Source organism: Ochlerotatus camptorhynchus, unplaced genomic scaffold, assembly GCF_037179485.1.
Source record: "Ochlerotatus camptorhynchus isolate MF236.1 unplaced genomic scaffold, CSIRO-AGI_Acam_v1.1 ptg000639l, whole genome shotgun sequence".
In the NCBI taxonomy this organism is placed as follows: Eukaryota; Metazoa; Arthropoda; class Insecta; order Diptera; family Culicidae; genus Ochlerotatus; species Ochlerotatus camptorhynchus.
In genome coordinates this window covers 1,721,043-1,735,203 of record NW_027041118.1, presented here as the reverse complement: position 1 = coordinate 1,735,203, position 14,161 = coordinate 1,721,043, and the positions used below count along the sequence as shown (strand labels likewise).

The 14,161-nt window shown below is 41.9% G+C and overlaps 1 protein-coding gene and 1 long non-coding RNA gene across 2 annotated transcripts; both read left to right on the top strand.

Moving 5' to 3' along the window:
* Positions 1-296: 296 nt before the first annotated feature.
* On the top strand, positions 297-8,728 carry LOC135714300 (U1 small nuclear ribonucleoprotein 70 kDa-like). Its single transcript, XM_065237638.1, has 6 exons — positions 297-616; positions 694-876; positions 938-1,082; positions 7,335-7,580; positions 7,639-8,007; positions 8,269-8,728. The coding sequence occupies exons 1-6, from the start codon at positions 473-475 to the stop codon at positions 8,466-8,468; spliced, it is 1,287 nt and encodes a 428-aa protein (XP_065093710.1). The 5' UTR covers positions 297-472; the 3' UTR covers positions 8,469-8,728.
* LOC135714301 (uncharacterized) lies at positions 1,090-6,452 on the top strand. The gene is made up of 2 exons (XR_010518813.1): positions 1,090-4,153; positions 4,197-6,452. It is a non-coding gene; the product is annotated as an uncharacterized LOC135714301 (long non-coding RNA).
* Positions 8,729-14,161: the final 5,433 nt, after the last annotated feature.

Genomic DNA, 14,161 nt, shown 5'->3' with positions numbered 1-14,161 from the left:
ATTTTTTTTCTCTCACTAGAAGTCATTTGAAGTTGTTGAAGAAGTCCTCTGTTGCCAAGTGAAAAGAATGGGAATCTTTCGAAAACCGTGATGCGAGTTCAACTGTTTTTCTCTTGGCGTGACTCATTATACACCGACTCTAGTTAATACCGATAAGTACCGATTTTTCAAACTTCCGAAAACGAAATGCTAGCAAACAATCTGGCAACGCTGTTTGTCGATATCTTTTTGCCACAGTTGACTAAACAGTCAACCCCGTTTGACAGCTGCTGGAGCTGCACCTCGCTGCGGTACGTTATGGAAACTGAACCACTGGCTCTTCATCTTGACGCATCACAAAAATTTGCTCATTAAATTTTTCGCTGCGTAAAATTGTTTGTAAAATACTTGGAAATGCTCTAAATTTCCGCAAATTTGTGCTCGTTTAGTAAACTGCTCCCGCTGAACCGGATAGTGAAATTTTTCGCGCACCATGACGCAGTATTTGCCACCAAACCTGCTGGCATTATTTGCCCCACGCGATCCGATTCCATTTTTGCCACCTCCCGATAAGCTTCCCCACGAGAAGAAATCGCAAGGCTATGCCGGCGTTGGTACATTTCTGGATCTGTTTGAGGTGAGATTTGTTTGCTTGTTTTTTTTTTTTTTGGTTTTTTACGAGGATGGCATATTTTTTTTTCTTTTCGTACACAGGACCCAAAGGATACTCCGCCACCGACCCGGGTCGAGACCCGCGAGGAACGGATCGAGAGGCGCCGTCGGGAACGGGCAGAACAGGTAGCCTACAAGCTTGAACGGGAAATTGCCACCTGGGACCCGAATCAGCTCACTGGCGCCACGGCAGATCCGTTCAAGACGCTCTTCGTTGCTAGAATTGTAAGTAGCTCCTGGATGGTGGTTTGAATTTATTAACTTCAAGTTTTGATTTTCTCTGCAGAATTATGACACTTCAGAATCCAAGCTGCGACGCGAGTTCGAAATATACGGTAAAATTGTCAAGATTGTGATAAATCTCGACAAAGAATCCGCAAAGCCCAGAGGATATGCGTTTATTGAGTATGAACATGAACGGGACATGCACTGTGAGTATTTAATTTAGTTGATTGAATTTTACTGAAACCGATTCTTTCAAGAGGAAGATAGCAGTGATGAATTGAACTTGCGCTCTCACTGATACCTATCTCATACTCGAACGTATTAGATAATAGACCTCTCAGCTCATAAACAGTTTCCAGTTAGGGCCCAGTCTAATTCCCTCCCCCAAACAGTAAATTTATTTCGATATGTTGAACGATTGAAATATTGGCCAGAACCCGAATCTAACGGACTTCATTTTCTCGTTCTCGTTCTTCCTGCTACAACAGTCCCCTGCTGTAGACCGACAGTTGTCGTAGACGATAGCTGGAGGTGGCCAACGGCTGTTACTTGAAAGCTTCACTTTCTTTTCGAATGAGATCGTAGCAAATTCGGCAGCCAACCAGCTCTGTTACTGTGTTACTACCACCGTCCAGCAGGTTACATAATATGTCACACTAGAAAACATTCTGGTTTGCACCGAACAACGGGAGTTAATACCTCAGCTACTAAAAACCGTTTCCAGTGGTTCCATTTTAGATTCTGGAAGATGATATTTGATTGGGATTCGGACTGAGATGATTCAATGTGTCAGTAATCCGCCCTGTAGCACTAGTTCACTCGCTGTGTGAATCAGGAGCAATTGAGAAGGGATTTGGTGTGTTTCTGGAATGTGCCCCCTCTGTGAACTGGTTAGGTTTGTATGAGTGTGGTAAGACAGGTTACGAACAAAGGATAATCGGGTAATACCAACCATACACAAATAAGTGATACGACTTCGATGAAAATGCCTAGTAGATTCGACGTTTCCAATCTCATAGCTAAATTGCGATTGTTTTGATGTAAGCATTTCCGGTGGCTGATCGGGGTTGGTCAAGTGGTTAACGGTAGTTTTAGGAATGTATCTTACCTACCTGCTGCCGAGATAGCAATTGGTCAACTTATTATTATTATTATTTAACTTTATTAATGAGGCTTTCAGCCTTGGGCTGGTTCGCCTCCACTTGGTCAACTTGCATAATGAACTGTGCATCTAATTGCAGCATGTAGAACCAACCGATGTTTTATAAATCAATATGTTCCTTGCCATTATTTAACTCTTTACATCTGTGGTCAACATGGGCACCTTATACATATGCCAAAAAATCCTTGTTGAATCCTAATCATAGGGTAGGATGCTTGGTTTTGATTTATTGAAATTGCAACTTTTAAACAATTTAGGAATCTTGCTAGCAAAACCTTTTCAAAATAGTCCTTTGAATTGATCGTAGTGAAACCGGGGTTAATCCCGCCAGTCTCTCGTATTTAGAAAACCGACACAAGCCGATGGTGGACGTGGCAACGTCTAAGATCCTCTTCGGCGAGTTATAGGTCTGCTTTTCGAGGCCATGACCCCTTCGGTTCTTTGAATCAGCGCACATCGGGGATTTTGTCCGTTTTGCCATTTTGTACCGTCGTCTGCAACGTTGAGCATAGCTAGGGCATGTCGCCCTTCCTCTGGTTCACCAGATCTTTCTGTGAGCTTCGTCCAGGTCTTCCAGTGCACTTCCTTCAGATCTTCCTGTGGATTTCATGCAAATAGTCCTGCGAACTTTCTCCAAGTATTCCTGTGGATTTCCTCTTTATCTTCCTGTGGACTTTCTTCAGATCTTCCTGTGGATTTTCTCCAGATATACCTGTGGATTTACTCCAAATCATCCTGTGGACTTTCCCCTGGTCTTCTTGTGGACTTTCTTCAGATCTTCCTGTGGCCTTCCTATGTAGACTTTCTCCAGATCTTCTTGTGGACTTCCTCCAAATATTCCTGTAGTCTTCCTACAAATCTTCCTGTGAACTTTCCCCAGATCTTCTTGTGGACTCTCTCCAGATCTTGCTGTGGACTTCCTCCAGATCTTCCTGTGGTCTTCCTCCAAGTCTTCATGTGGATTTTCCCCAGATTTTCTTGAGGACGTCCGGTCCTCCAGATCTGCGTTTTTCAATCGACGGGTCGCAACCCATGTGGTGGATCGCAACGCACTGTGGGAATTTTGTCTTTTGCAAGCCGATTCAATGTCAAACATTGTATACACATACATCATCATATTATATACATATCCATACAACATCTGTATTTAATATTGATTGGTTAGGAGTTTATTAAATTTCAAAAGAAGAAAAGCAAGATTGAGAAACGTTGCTCCAGATCTTCCTGTGGACTTAATCCAGATCTACCTGTGAGATTCCTCCAGATTGTCGTGTAGACTTCTTGCTGATCTTCCTGTGGACTTCCTCCAGATCTTCCGGTGGACTTCCTCCAGATCTTTTAATGAACTTCATCCATATCTTCGTGTTTGCTTCTTCTAGATCTTCGTGTGGACTTATTTTAGATCTTCTTTTATCCACCTCTTTCTGTGGACTTACTCCAGATGTTCCTGTTAGTTTTCTCGAGATTTTCCTGTGGACTTCCTCCAGATCTTTGTGTTGACTTCAACTAAATCTTCATACCGACTTCCTTCATAGCTTCTTCCAGATTTTCCTGTGGATTTATTCAAGATCTTCCCGTGGACTTCCGCTAGAAGTACTATCATATTTGAAAATTTGAACTTCCTTTGTTACATTTTATATTCACAGGCCATCCTTTTGGACGCTCTACAAACTTTCTTTTAATATTTCTGATTTTCTTGAATCTCAACTCGTTTGAACTTGCTGTTGTACTTTGATGATCTTTGAACATCCCGTTGGAAGTACCTCGAACAAACCGTTGGAAGTACCTCGAACAAACCGTTGGAAGTCCCTTCAACTTTCAAATGAAAGCTCTTTGAACTTCCTTTTGGCAATTTCCAGTTGAAAGAGCCTTGAACTTCCGGAGAAAGGTGGTTGAACTTTCTGGAGGAAGTTGCTTGAACTTTCCGCAGAAAATTTGAACTTTTAGAAGGAAGCTGCTTGAATTTTCCGTATGAAGCTACTTGATCTTTTCGGAGGAAGTTGCTTGTCTCCGGAGGATGTTTCATGAACTTTCCGGAAGAAAATGCTTAAACTTTCCGGAGGAAGATGGTTGAACTTTCCGGAGGAAGGTGGTTGACCTTTCAGGAGAAAGGTGGTTGAACTTTCCAGAGGAAGTTGCTTAAACTTTCCGGAGGAAGTTGCTTGTCTCCGGAGGAAACTGCTTGAACTTTCCGGAGGAACGTGGTTGAAATTTCAAGAGAAAAGTGGTTGAACTTTCCGGAGTAAAGTGGTTGAACTTTCCGGAGGAAGTTGCTAGAACTTCCCAAAGGAAGGTGGTTAAACTTTGCGGACGAAGGTAGTTAAACTTTCCGGAGGAAGCTGGTTGAACTTTCCGAAGGAAGCTGCTTGAACTTTCCGAAGGAAGTTGCTTGAACTCTCAGGAGGATGTTTCTTGAACTTTCTGAAGAAGCTGCTTGAACTTTCCGGAGGAAGGTGGTTGACCATTCCGAAGGAAGTTGCTTGAATTTTCTCGAGGAAGTTGCTTGAACTTTTCGGAGGAAGTTGCTTCAACTTTTCGGATGAAGGTATTTGAAATTTCTGGAGGAAGTTGCTTGAACTTTCCGAAGGAAGTTGCTTGAACTTTCCGAAGGAAGTTGCTTGAACTTTCCGGAGGATGTTTTAAAAACTTTCCGAAGGAAGTTGTTTGAACTTTCCGGAGGAAGGTGGTTGAACTTTCCACAGGAAGGTGGTTAATTTTTCTGGAGGAAGTTGCTTGAACTTTTCGGATGAAGGTATTTGAAATTTCCCGAGGAAGTTGCTTGAACTTTTCGGATGAAGGTATTTGAAATTTCCGGAGAAAGTTGCTTGAACTTTCCGAAGGAAGTTGCTTGAACTCTCCGGAGGATGTTTTAAGAATTTCTGGAGAAAAGTGGTTGAACTTTCCGGATGAAGTTGCTTGAACTATACGGAGAAAGTAGGTTGAACTTTCCGGAGAATGGTGGTTGAACTTTCCGCAGGAAGGTGGTTAAATTTCTGTAAGAAGTTGCTTCAACTTTTCGGATGAAGGTATTTGAAATTTCCGGAGGAAGTTGCTTGAACTTTCCGAAGGAAGTTGCTTGAACTTTCCGGAGGATGTTTTAAAAACTTTCCGAAGGAAGTTGTTTGAACTTTCCGGAGGAAGGTGGTTGAACTTTCCACAGGAAGGTGGTTAATTTTTCTGGAGGAAGTTGCTTGAACTTTTCGGATGAAGGTATTTGAAATTTCCCGAGGAAGTTGCTTGAACTTTTCGGATGAAGGTATTTGAAATTTCCGGAGAAAGTTGCTTGAACTTTCCGAAGGAAGTTGCTTGAACTCTCCGGAGGATGTTTTAAGAATTTCTGGAGAAAAGTGGTTGAACTTTCCGGATGAAGTTGCTTGAACTATACGGAGAAAGTAGGTTGAACTTTCCGGAGAATGGTGGTTGAACTTTCCGCAGGAAGGTGGTTAAATTTCTGTAAGAAGTTGCTTCAACTTTTCGGATGAAGGTATTTGAAATTTCCGGAGGAAGTTGCTTGAACTTTCCGAAGGAAGTTGCTTGAACTTTCCGGAGGATGTTTTAAGAACTTTCCGAAGGAAGTTGCTTGAACTTTCCGGAGGAAGGTGGTTGAACTTTCCGGATGAAGTTGATTGAACTATACCAAGAAAGGTGGTTGAACTTTCCGGAGAATGGTGGTTGAACTTGCCGCAGGAAGGTGGTTAAATTTCTGGAGGAAATTGCTTGAAGTTTTCGGATGAAGGTATTTGAAATTTCAGGAGAAAGTTGCTTGAACTTTCCGAAGGAAATTTGCTTGAACTCTCCGGAGGATGCTCATGCTGATGTTCATGATGTTTTTCCGGATGAAGTTGCTTGAACTATACTGAGAATGGTGGTTGAACTTTCCACAGGAAGGTGGTTAAATTTTCTGGAGGAAGTTGCTTGAACTTTTCGGATGAAGGTATTTGAAATTTCCCGAGGAAGTTGCTTGAACTCTCCGGAGGATGTTTCATGAACTCTCCGGAGGATGTTTCATGAAGTTCCTTTAAATTCCCGTAGGAAGTTCATTTAAATTCCATTCGAAAGTTTCTTTAACTTCTCTCTGGTCATGGTTTGAACTTCACTCTGGTAGGAAGTTCCTAGAGTTCCTTGAACTTCGATTCGCAAGTTGTTTGAACATCCCCAAAAGAAGGTTCTTAAGCTATCCGTAGGAAGTTCCTTGAGCTGGGTTTACGGCATTTTGGGGCTACAAAGAAACATATCCTAACCACTACCGTTACCAATCGACCGTCCATTAGTGTACATCCGTTGCCTGCGGTGGAATCTCTTCAAAGAAAGGTAAAATGAAACGTGGCGTAAGTTGAAACCGATTTATTGATTCATATGATGCACACTTCAGCCCCTTTAGTGCGCATCGATCGATTGGTGTAATAATATATATCTCGGGTGGTAGTAGGTACACCCGTTAGTGGATGGTAAACAAGATTTTTTTCTTCAAAAGGATACAATTGCTCTCACTATGTTTTAAATCCCCATATTTAAAATGTAAGAGTTCGTGCTGCGGATCCCTCGCATTAGTAAGTGTGCCTTTTTTATTTTCCTTAATTATTTAATCCTTGATTTTGATTGCGCTCAACATTTGAACGTAAGTATTGTGCGCACCAGGTAATGATTGTCTGTAGTAACAGAAAGGGGTTCACCGGAAGACCGGAACTTGAATTGGAGAAAACGAATCCTTGCCCAACGCATCACCACAGACACATGTCTAAGCATACAAAAATCGAATCGAATCTATTCCGAGATTTCGTAGGTTGTTTCTTCGTAAGTAATATTACCGGTTTTTCAATCATTGGTAGGTATTATTACAATCCCATTGAGTATGAGGCAAAAAGGGTACGTTAATGTGTCGGTGATGATAGGGGCTTAGTATTAGGACAGAGGATGAGGATATGCTAGGGTTTCGAGAAGATTCATCGTTGCACTTGCTTCTTGATGAGCTGCATTCCACTTCGTCTAGGACTCAGAGAGCAGGTTTAGTAAATGCAGAGAATTTCGGAAAGATGCTTACAAAATCAAATTCTATTTCAAATCGAATAGGAGACACGGTAGTTTGGTTCAAAAAAAAAAATAATACCTCGATCATCAGTAACCAAACAGTCTACACCTTAAGGGATGCTATTCCGTCACATTCTAGACTTCCATAGGAGTATTTCAATCAAAAGCATTTTGACTATCATTATTTTTCGCTTGCGACACACACACACCATCAATTCCGAAAACCCTTTCTTGGTGCGTCGCAAATGACTTCTATTTCAAAATGTAGCCGCCTACAAGCACGCCGATGGTAAGAAAATCGATGGTAAGCGAGTGCTGGTCGATGTGGAGCGTGCCCGTACGGTAAAGGGCTGGCTTCCGCGACGTCTCGGCGGAGGACTGGGTGGAACCCGTCGAGGAGGACCGGAGGTCAATATCAAACACTCGGGTCGAGAGGACAACGAACGGGAACGGGAGCGCTACCGATTGGAACGCGAACGAGAGGATCGTGGACGGGGCGATCGATTCGATGCACGTAAGTTTGAACCTTTATCCTAAAAGTGACATGCGTACTTGATCTCAAACAATTGCAGGATTCGAACGTCGTCGCTCACGGTCCCGCGATCGCGGTGAACGTCGCCGGCGTAGTCGCTCGAAGGAGCGTCCTCGCCGCAGGCACAGTCGCGAGCGGGAGGTGGACGACCGCTGGGATAAAGAGCGGGAACGCAGTCGGGACAAAGATCGCGATCGGGATCGTGATCGTGAGCGCGGGGACCGCGACCGTTCCGATCGTGATCGTGACCGTGAGAAGAAGCGAAGACGCAGCCGCAGTCGGTCGCGTGACCGCGATCGTTCTGACAAAAAACGTGACAAACGGGACAAGGACCGCGACAAGGAGCGTAAGGAACGCAAACCCGAGCTCCGCGAGGGAGAGATCAAGATCAAGGAAGAACCGTTGGATGGTAAGTTGCTTGGACTATTTCTCGTAGATTTGTATGCAATCGGTGATCATAAGGACAAGACAGAGAACATAATCTTGTGACTTAGGACCCGTTGATCGTTCAATACGTGATTGCAAGAGAAACCTTTACTGGCACATGAGACTACAGGGCTATTAGTTTTCTAGCTTAAACTTTTTAGTAGTATCTAAGTCTCTGACATTTCTCCTTCCGTCGAAATCGACAATCGACTTATCCAAAAACCTTTCCCTCCGTCAATTGCAGATTATCCGGATTACAGTGCTCAGTACACTAACTATCAGGCACAGGTAAAGAATGAAGACGACGAGGAAAAGTACCGTCCGCACGAAGATGAGGATCAAAATGGAGCTCCGCGGACGCGTGCTAGTGGGGAGAATGGTGGCCGCTATGGTGCAGTAAACCGCGAAGAAGCTCCCTATGACGATCGGTACGACGATTATTAGATTGTGTAGCTTTGAGCGAATTTTCTCATCGCAGTCTTTTCAAAATTAATGTGGTACTCCTGCGAGCATAATTCCGCTATCCATCAGCTTCAAAGTTTACTAAGGTACAGTCCCATTTGACTGGGTTGAACTTTCGTTTTTTACCGTAGATTAAATTCATAAACAGAGATCGGATTCATAAACACATAACAAAGGTTAAGTATTTGTTCGTAAGATCATATTTTTTTCGCGTGGCATCGGACAGGTAAAGTATTTTTTAACAGAAAAATGCTTTTGCTTCAGCATCTTCCAGGGTATGGTTAGATGCTGTTGCTGGAGCAAACACAGAATCGGAAATTTTCGAAGTAGGTAATCTGGTGAAAGATTTTTTTATAAACAACAATATTTGACTTTTGGAAAGGTTCATTTGCTTTGAACGAGATGAAATAGACCTCTACATACGGCGTTCGGCTGAGTGTGGATTAGCTTTCCTTTTAGTATAGGATGGGACTTTTGTGTACCCCAACGTAAGTAATTTCCTGAATATAATCGTTTTGATCGATCCGTCACATAGGTATCATTGTTTACGTTTTTCTTCCGAAATGCCCCTTTTCAAATACGTCTTTGCAGAATTCAACCCGGAAGAACGTCAAATGAATGAAACGTTACTGCACCATTGTGGGTATATACATGGTGATAAGCTTTGTCACTATATGGGCTATACAGCTTTGTCAACCCGAGCGAGGCTACAAAAACAAACATTCACAATCACGTTTGACAGACAACAAGCAGATCCCATCATGATACCCGATCCAGGTTGGAACTGAATCAAAAACAAATTCGCTATCAGTTCCCGACCAATGCGTGAGCGAAATCATAGCATGATTTGCTGCTATCCGCAATCCTTTTGCTTCTCTTTTCTTTTTTCCTTTGATTTTTTTTCCGTCGATCTTGTTTTCCGTACTGAGTGCCTCTCTTAAGTAAATGTTGGACTAACTAACTTTCCTATCCCTACCAGTTGTAAGGACGTGGCCAGTACAATCCTTAACTGTTGGAGCGGGATATGTCTTTATCTGGGAGATAGTGATTATTTCCTACTTACTATCTGCCCAGTAATAGATATCCGTCTTGCTCTTAATAGTTTTGAATTCGTACCACCTACGATATTGTGCAACTTGTTCGATGCTAATGCTAATCTTTTTTTTCCGTACTGAGTGCCAATGCTACTTATAAAAGTCCCTATATTTATAGTCTGGTGAATAGAATTTTAATCTATCAAAAAGTGGAACCAATTCAATATCCCTAATAAAAATAACCATAAAAGAGAGCTTAACGACGTGTTCGGGGTATCATCCAAACCATTTGTGAGATAGTTTACCCATCCGGGATACAGTTCGTTTATGGTGTTTGTTTGTTAGGGATATTATAGACCAACGATTGAAAAGGTACTATGAACTTTTATAAACAAAACGTTGATTATTATTTTCTCGCCCATCGAACGCAAATTACCAGCATCATCGGATAGGGGAAACTTCTCCCAACCCAGAGATGGTATTAGTTTGCGTAGGCATAGGCCTTGAGTTACGAGAAAAGTGTTCCCGTGAGTCACGAGAAAAGTGTTCCCGAAGTTTTGTTTGCAATAACTGATGTGCTCTTTTCTGCTACTGTGTGTGTATTCTCTCTAACCCCCACTGGCCGGCAGCGTTATTATGGAAGAACTCTCTCTACAATGTCGCATTTATGGTCATTATAGACAGCTTAAGTCCGGGAGTTAGAAGGTGATAGCTCTATTGCAGATCCAGCAACCTGTTTCAGAATGTCTGGAGAATCACGCCCATTCCGAGGTTACTTTCATTTACAATAAGCCCGCATGTTATGCAACACCGTTATCAAATGGATATTGGTTATACATACACACTTCCAGGTTCGAAAATATTCTTTTCAACCCTGGCATGTATTTAGTATAATTTTGATATTTAATTTGTAAACAATAATTTGGACAGCTCTCACCAAATTCTGCTCTTCTGCCGCCGTTAATAGCTTCCTTTGGAATCCCTTGGTTCTCTAACGCTTCGTATTTCATTCCGTGCTTCACCGGAAATTTCCTTCCGTAGATCTTCCTTGATTGGTTCTAACATGATTCCGCCTTTTCCGGGTTTTTCTTGTTTTCCGAGGGAGATAAATCCGCACTAATTTTCGTTCCTGGTTCGATGTTGACTCCTTCCTCGCTGGTTGGTGTGATCGGTTTCATGTCCACCATCTGTCACTGAATTGCAATGGTGATCTGGGACGAGGCTCACGTCCAAAGTCGCTGGTCCACCGAGCGCTCCGTGTGTGAAAAGAGAATGAAAGGAATACGAAAGGGATCAGTTTCAAGACGTGACACATTGAACATTTCTCATTGTATACCCTACCACCATCTGTCGTATCCAGCTTTCCATGCTCGGTAATGGCGGCCTGTTTGTATGTTTGTATCCTTCACTGTGCTTTTGACACTATCTGGATGTCCGAATTTCAACCCCTTCCCTTTCCCTCTCCCAGGAACAGAAGAAAATGGAACAACATAAGCCCTCCAGTTAGTGTCAAAAAGCACAGTGAAGGATACATTTATTCATACAAACAGGCCGCCATTACCGAGCATGGAAAGTTGGATACACTGTGATGGGCAACCCTAATAAAAATGTTATGGTTAATTTGCTTAACGACGTTTTCGGGGTATCATCCAAACCATTTGTGGAATAGTTCAATCATTTGGGTTATCGTTCGTTTGTGGTAATTTTTTATTAGGGAATACACTCAACAGATGGCTGTAGTGTGTAAACGTTAAACGCAAGGGAATTGATTGTGTGCGCCACAAGTGGTACTACCAACAATCAATACGAAACTAACGATTTTAAATTGGCTCACCACTTTAGTAGCCTATTGGTCCCAAGCAAACGATTAACGTACCCTATTCTAGTTGAAATTCTATTACTACACTATGTTTGTTTTGATTCGCTATGAAAGTTTGACAGATAACATCAGGGGTGTGTGGATTCATGCAGAACATGCAGGGGTGAGTGAAATAGCTTGGGACTGCTTGGGACCATTGTTCTGGTACTGAGTGAGCCAAAAATAATAATGATTTTCTTCGGGACCCAGTGGTCTTAGAGTTACCTCTATGGTACTACCACCCCCCGAGCATCAAGACAGCTCCAGTGTAATGCTAATGTACCCCGAAAATTCTGGTACTCTGGTTCTGTCAAATCGAATAATGGTGGAGTTAATTTACAATTGGTCTTATTTTTTTTATCAACTTTCTTTTCCCCGGTTTTAAGTTTTTTGTTTTTTTTTAACTTTTTATAAAAACATTGATATTTTTTCTAATAGTCTTCCAATCGACTCAGCATGACGGGATCGGAAAATGCCTGTCTATTTATGTGTGTGAGAGAGCGCGTAAGACAATTTTCTTATATGTATTTCTCGGCAACCACTCTACCGAATTGAACGCAACAACAACCAAATGAAAGCTACCATGATTCTATAGAATGTTAATTAATAGACTTTCAATCGATTAACTGGTTCCGGACATATGGACGGAACAAGACCCTAAAATCCGGGAACTAAGTGATGTTTGTCGGCAACCACATAACCGAAATAAACGAAACCCTTTAATCGGGTTACTGCCCAGTGCCCACATAGGAAATAACCATAAAAAGTGCTTAAAAACCTGTGCAGGTTCCGAACTATGTGTCATATGGTTAAACCATTTGGGTTATGGTTCGTGTATGGAACATTTTTATTAGGGTGGTGCTTTCGGGGTAATTTTTAAAAAGAATATCAGAATTTACAGAAATAAGAAGTGCCAGATCACACCACTGGTGGATTAATAAAGTAATACGACTCACTCAAAATTTATTCTTGGTTTGCTTTCGAAGTCCACATGAAGTGAAACAAAAACATGTTTTCTGATGTGAAAAAAGTTGTGCCACCAACTTTGGCTGACCCCATTGTTTACGTACGGTGGAGACATCTACAATTTGCAAGTGGGTACGTGAAACTAAGGTTTTCTGTCTAGATGCTCGGGGGGTGGGTACTACCAACAATCAATTCGAAACTAACGATTTTAAATTGGCTCACTACTTGACTAGCCTATTGGTCCCAAGCAAACGATTAACGTATCCCATTCTAGTCGAAATTCTAGTACTACACTATGTTTGTTTTGATTCGCTATGAAATTTTGACAGATGAAATAAGGGGTTCATGGATTTTCTTATGTTTCGAGGGGTGCATCGATTAGATTGGGACCGAAGATAGTACCAGAGCTGAGCCAAAAAGTTGAGCTCGTTTCTTCGGGACCTACTAGTCTTAGAGTTACCTCTATGGTACTACCAACTAAGAAACTTTTAAATTGACCGTTAAAAGCGATTTCGATAATATTTTAAGAGTGTTATGTCTGCTTGTATGTGATCATACCTTCGCAACTTCGGGTAATCCGCGAAAATACTTGCATTTTGACGTAGAACTACGTCTTTGTCGACTACACAGAAAAAAAAGTTGTTGAATATTACATCCAAACTGCTGCAACCAGGTCAATCCATCGGTTGTGTAATATAACGTTGTACGATGTACATCGATTTTGCGAACAAAATTACATCCATTGATGTCATATTGTATCTGCTTTTTGCTATTACATCAGCTTGAATTACATTGATCGATATTACATTTTTTTTTGCTGTGTATATTGGGGTGCAAATCAAAAAATATTTATGGTGAAATAGTGTTAGGTTTTGAACGCTTGTAACTTTGTCACTTATAGATTAAATTAAAATCTAAGTACGCCAATCGATAGAATATTAAATTACAATTTTGCTAAAATATTTTTTTTCCAATTTTCCATAAAAAAAAAACTTTTGAAAAATGTACAAATGATAGTTTTATCCCTGTTTCAATGAAATTACCGACCCAGTCGTCATAATCGAGTACCACTTGGTTGCATATCATTCTACTTGAACCTGAAAAGATATAAAACATCGCTGCTGTCGTGCTTTTGCTCATTACCGCTTCGGACGGCGTGGCACGTGGCACTGCATTCTGCAGTGAGCAGGAGCAAGTCAGCGGTTAAAGGTGGATCACGGCATGATCACCTTGACAACCAGCGATGGAGTGGAAGGAGACTTGGGTCCTGTTCAACAAAGGGGCTGTTCATTAACTACGTAGACAGTTTAGAGGGGGGTAAGAATCCCTATCGCTGGTTGTCAAGGTGATCATGCCGTGATCGACCTTTAACCGCTGACTTGCTCCTGCTCACTGCAGAATGCAGTGCCACGCCGTCCGAAGCGGTAATGAGCCCCTAATACGAAACGTGGGAAAGTTATTTATGTTCGATGAAAAGCTCCTCTTCCGTTCGCATGTAGAGAAAACAGTAGTCAAGTGTTTTGCCTTGGTTAGGTGTCTGTATCCGCTGATTTTCCGCAGATCCCGCCTCTCAAGGGTGAACAAACTGGTTTACAAGCAAATCATAGCACCTGCGATCCTCTACGCAGCTCCGGTGTGGGAATCATGTGCACAGACTCACAGGAACAAAATCCAGGTTGCTCAGAATAGAGTGTTGAGGATGGTGCTTGATCGTCCTTTCGACACTAGAATAACAAATTTACACGAAGAGGCAGGCATTGTCAAAATAAATTCCAGAATTAACGAAATCAACAGTAAATTTGCACAGAAATGTATTT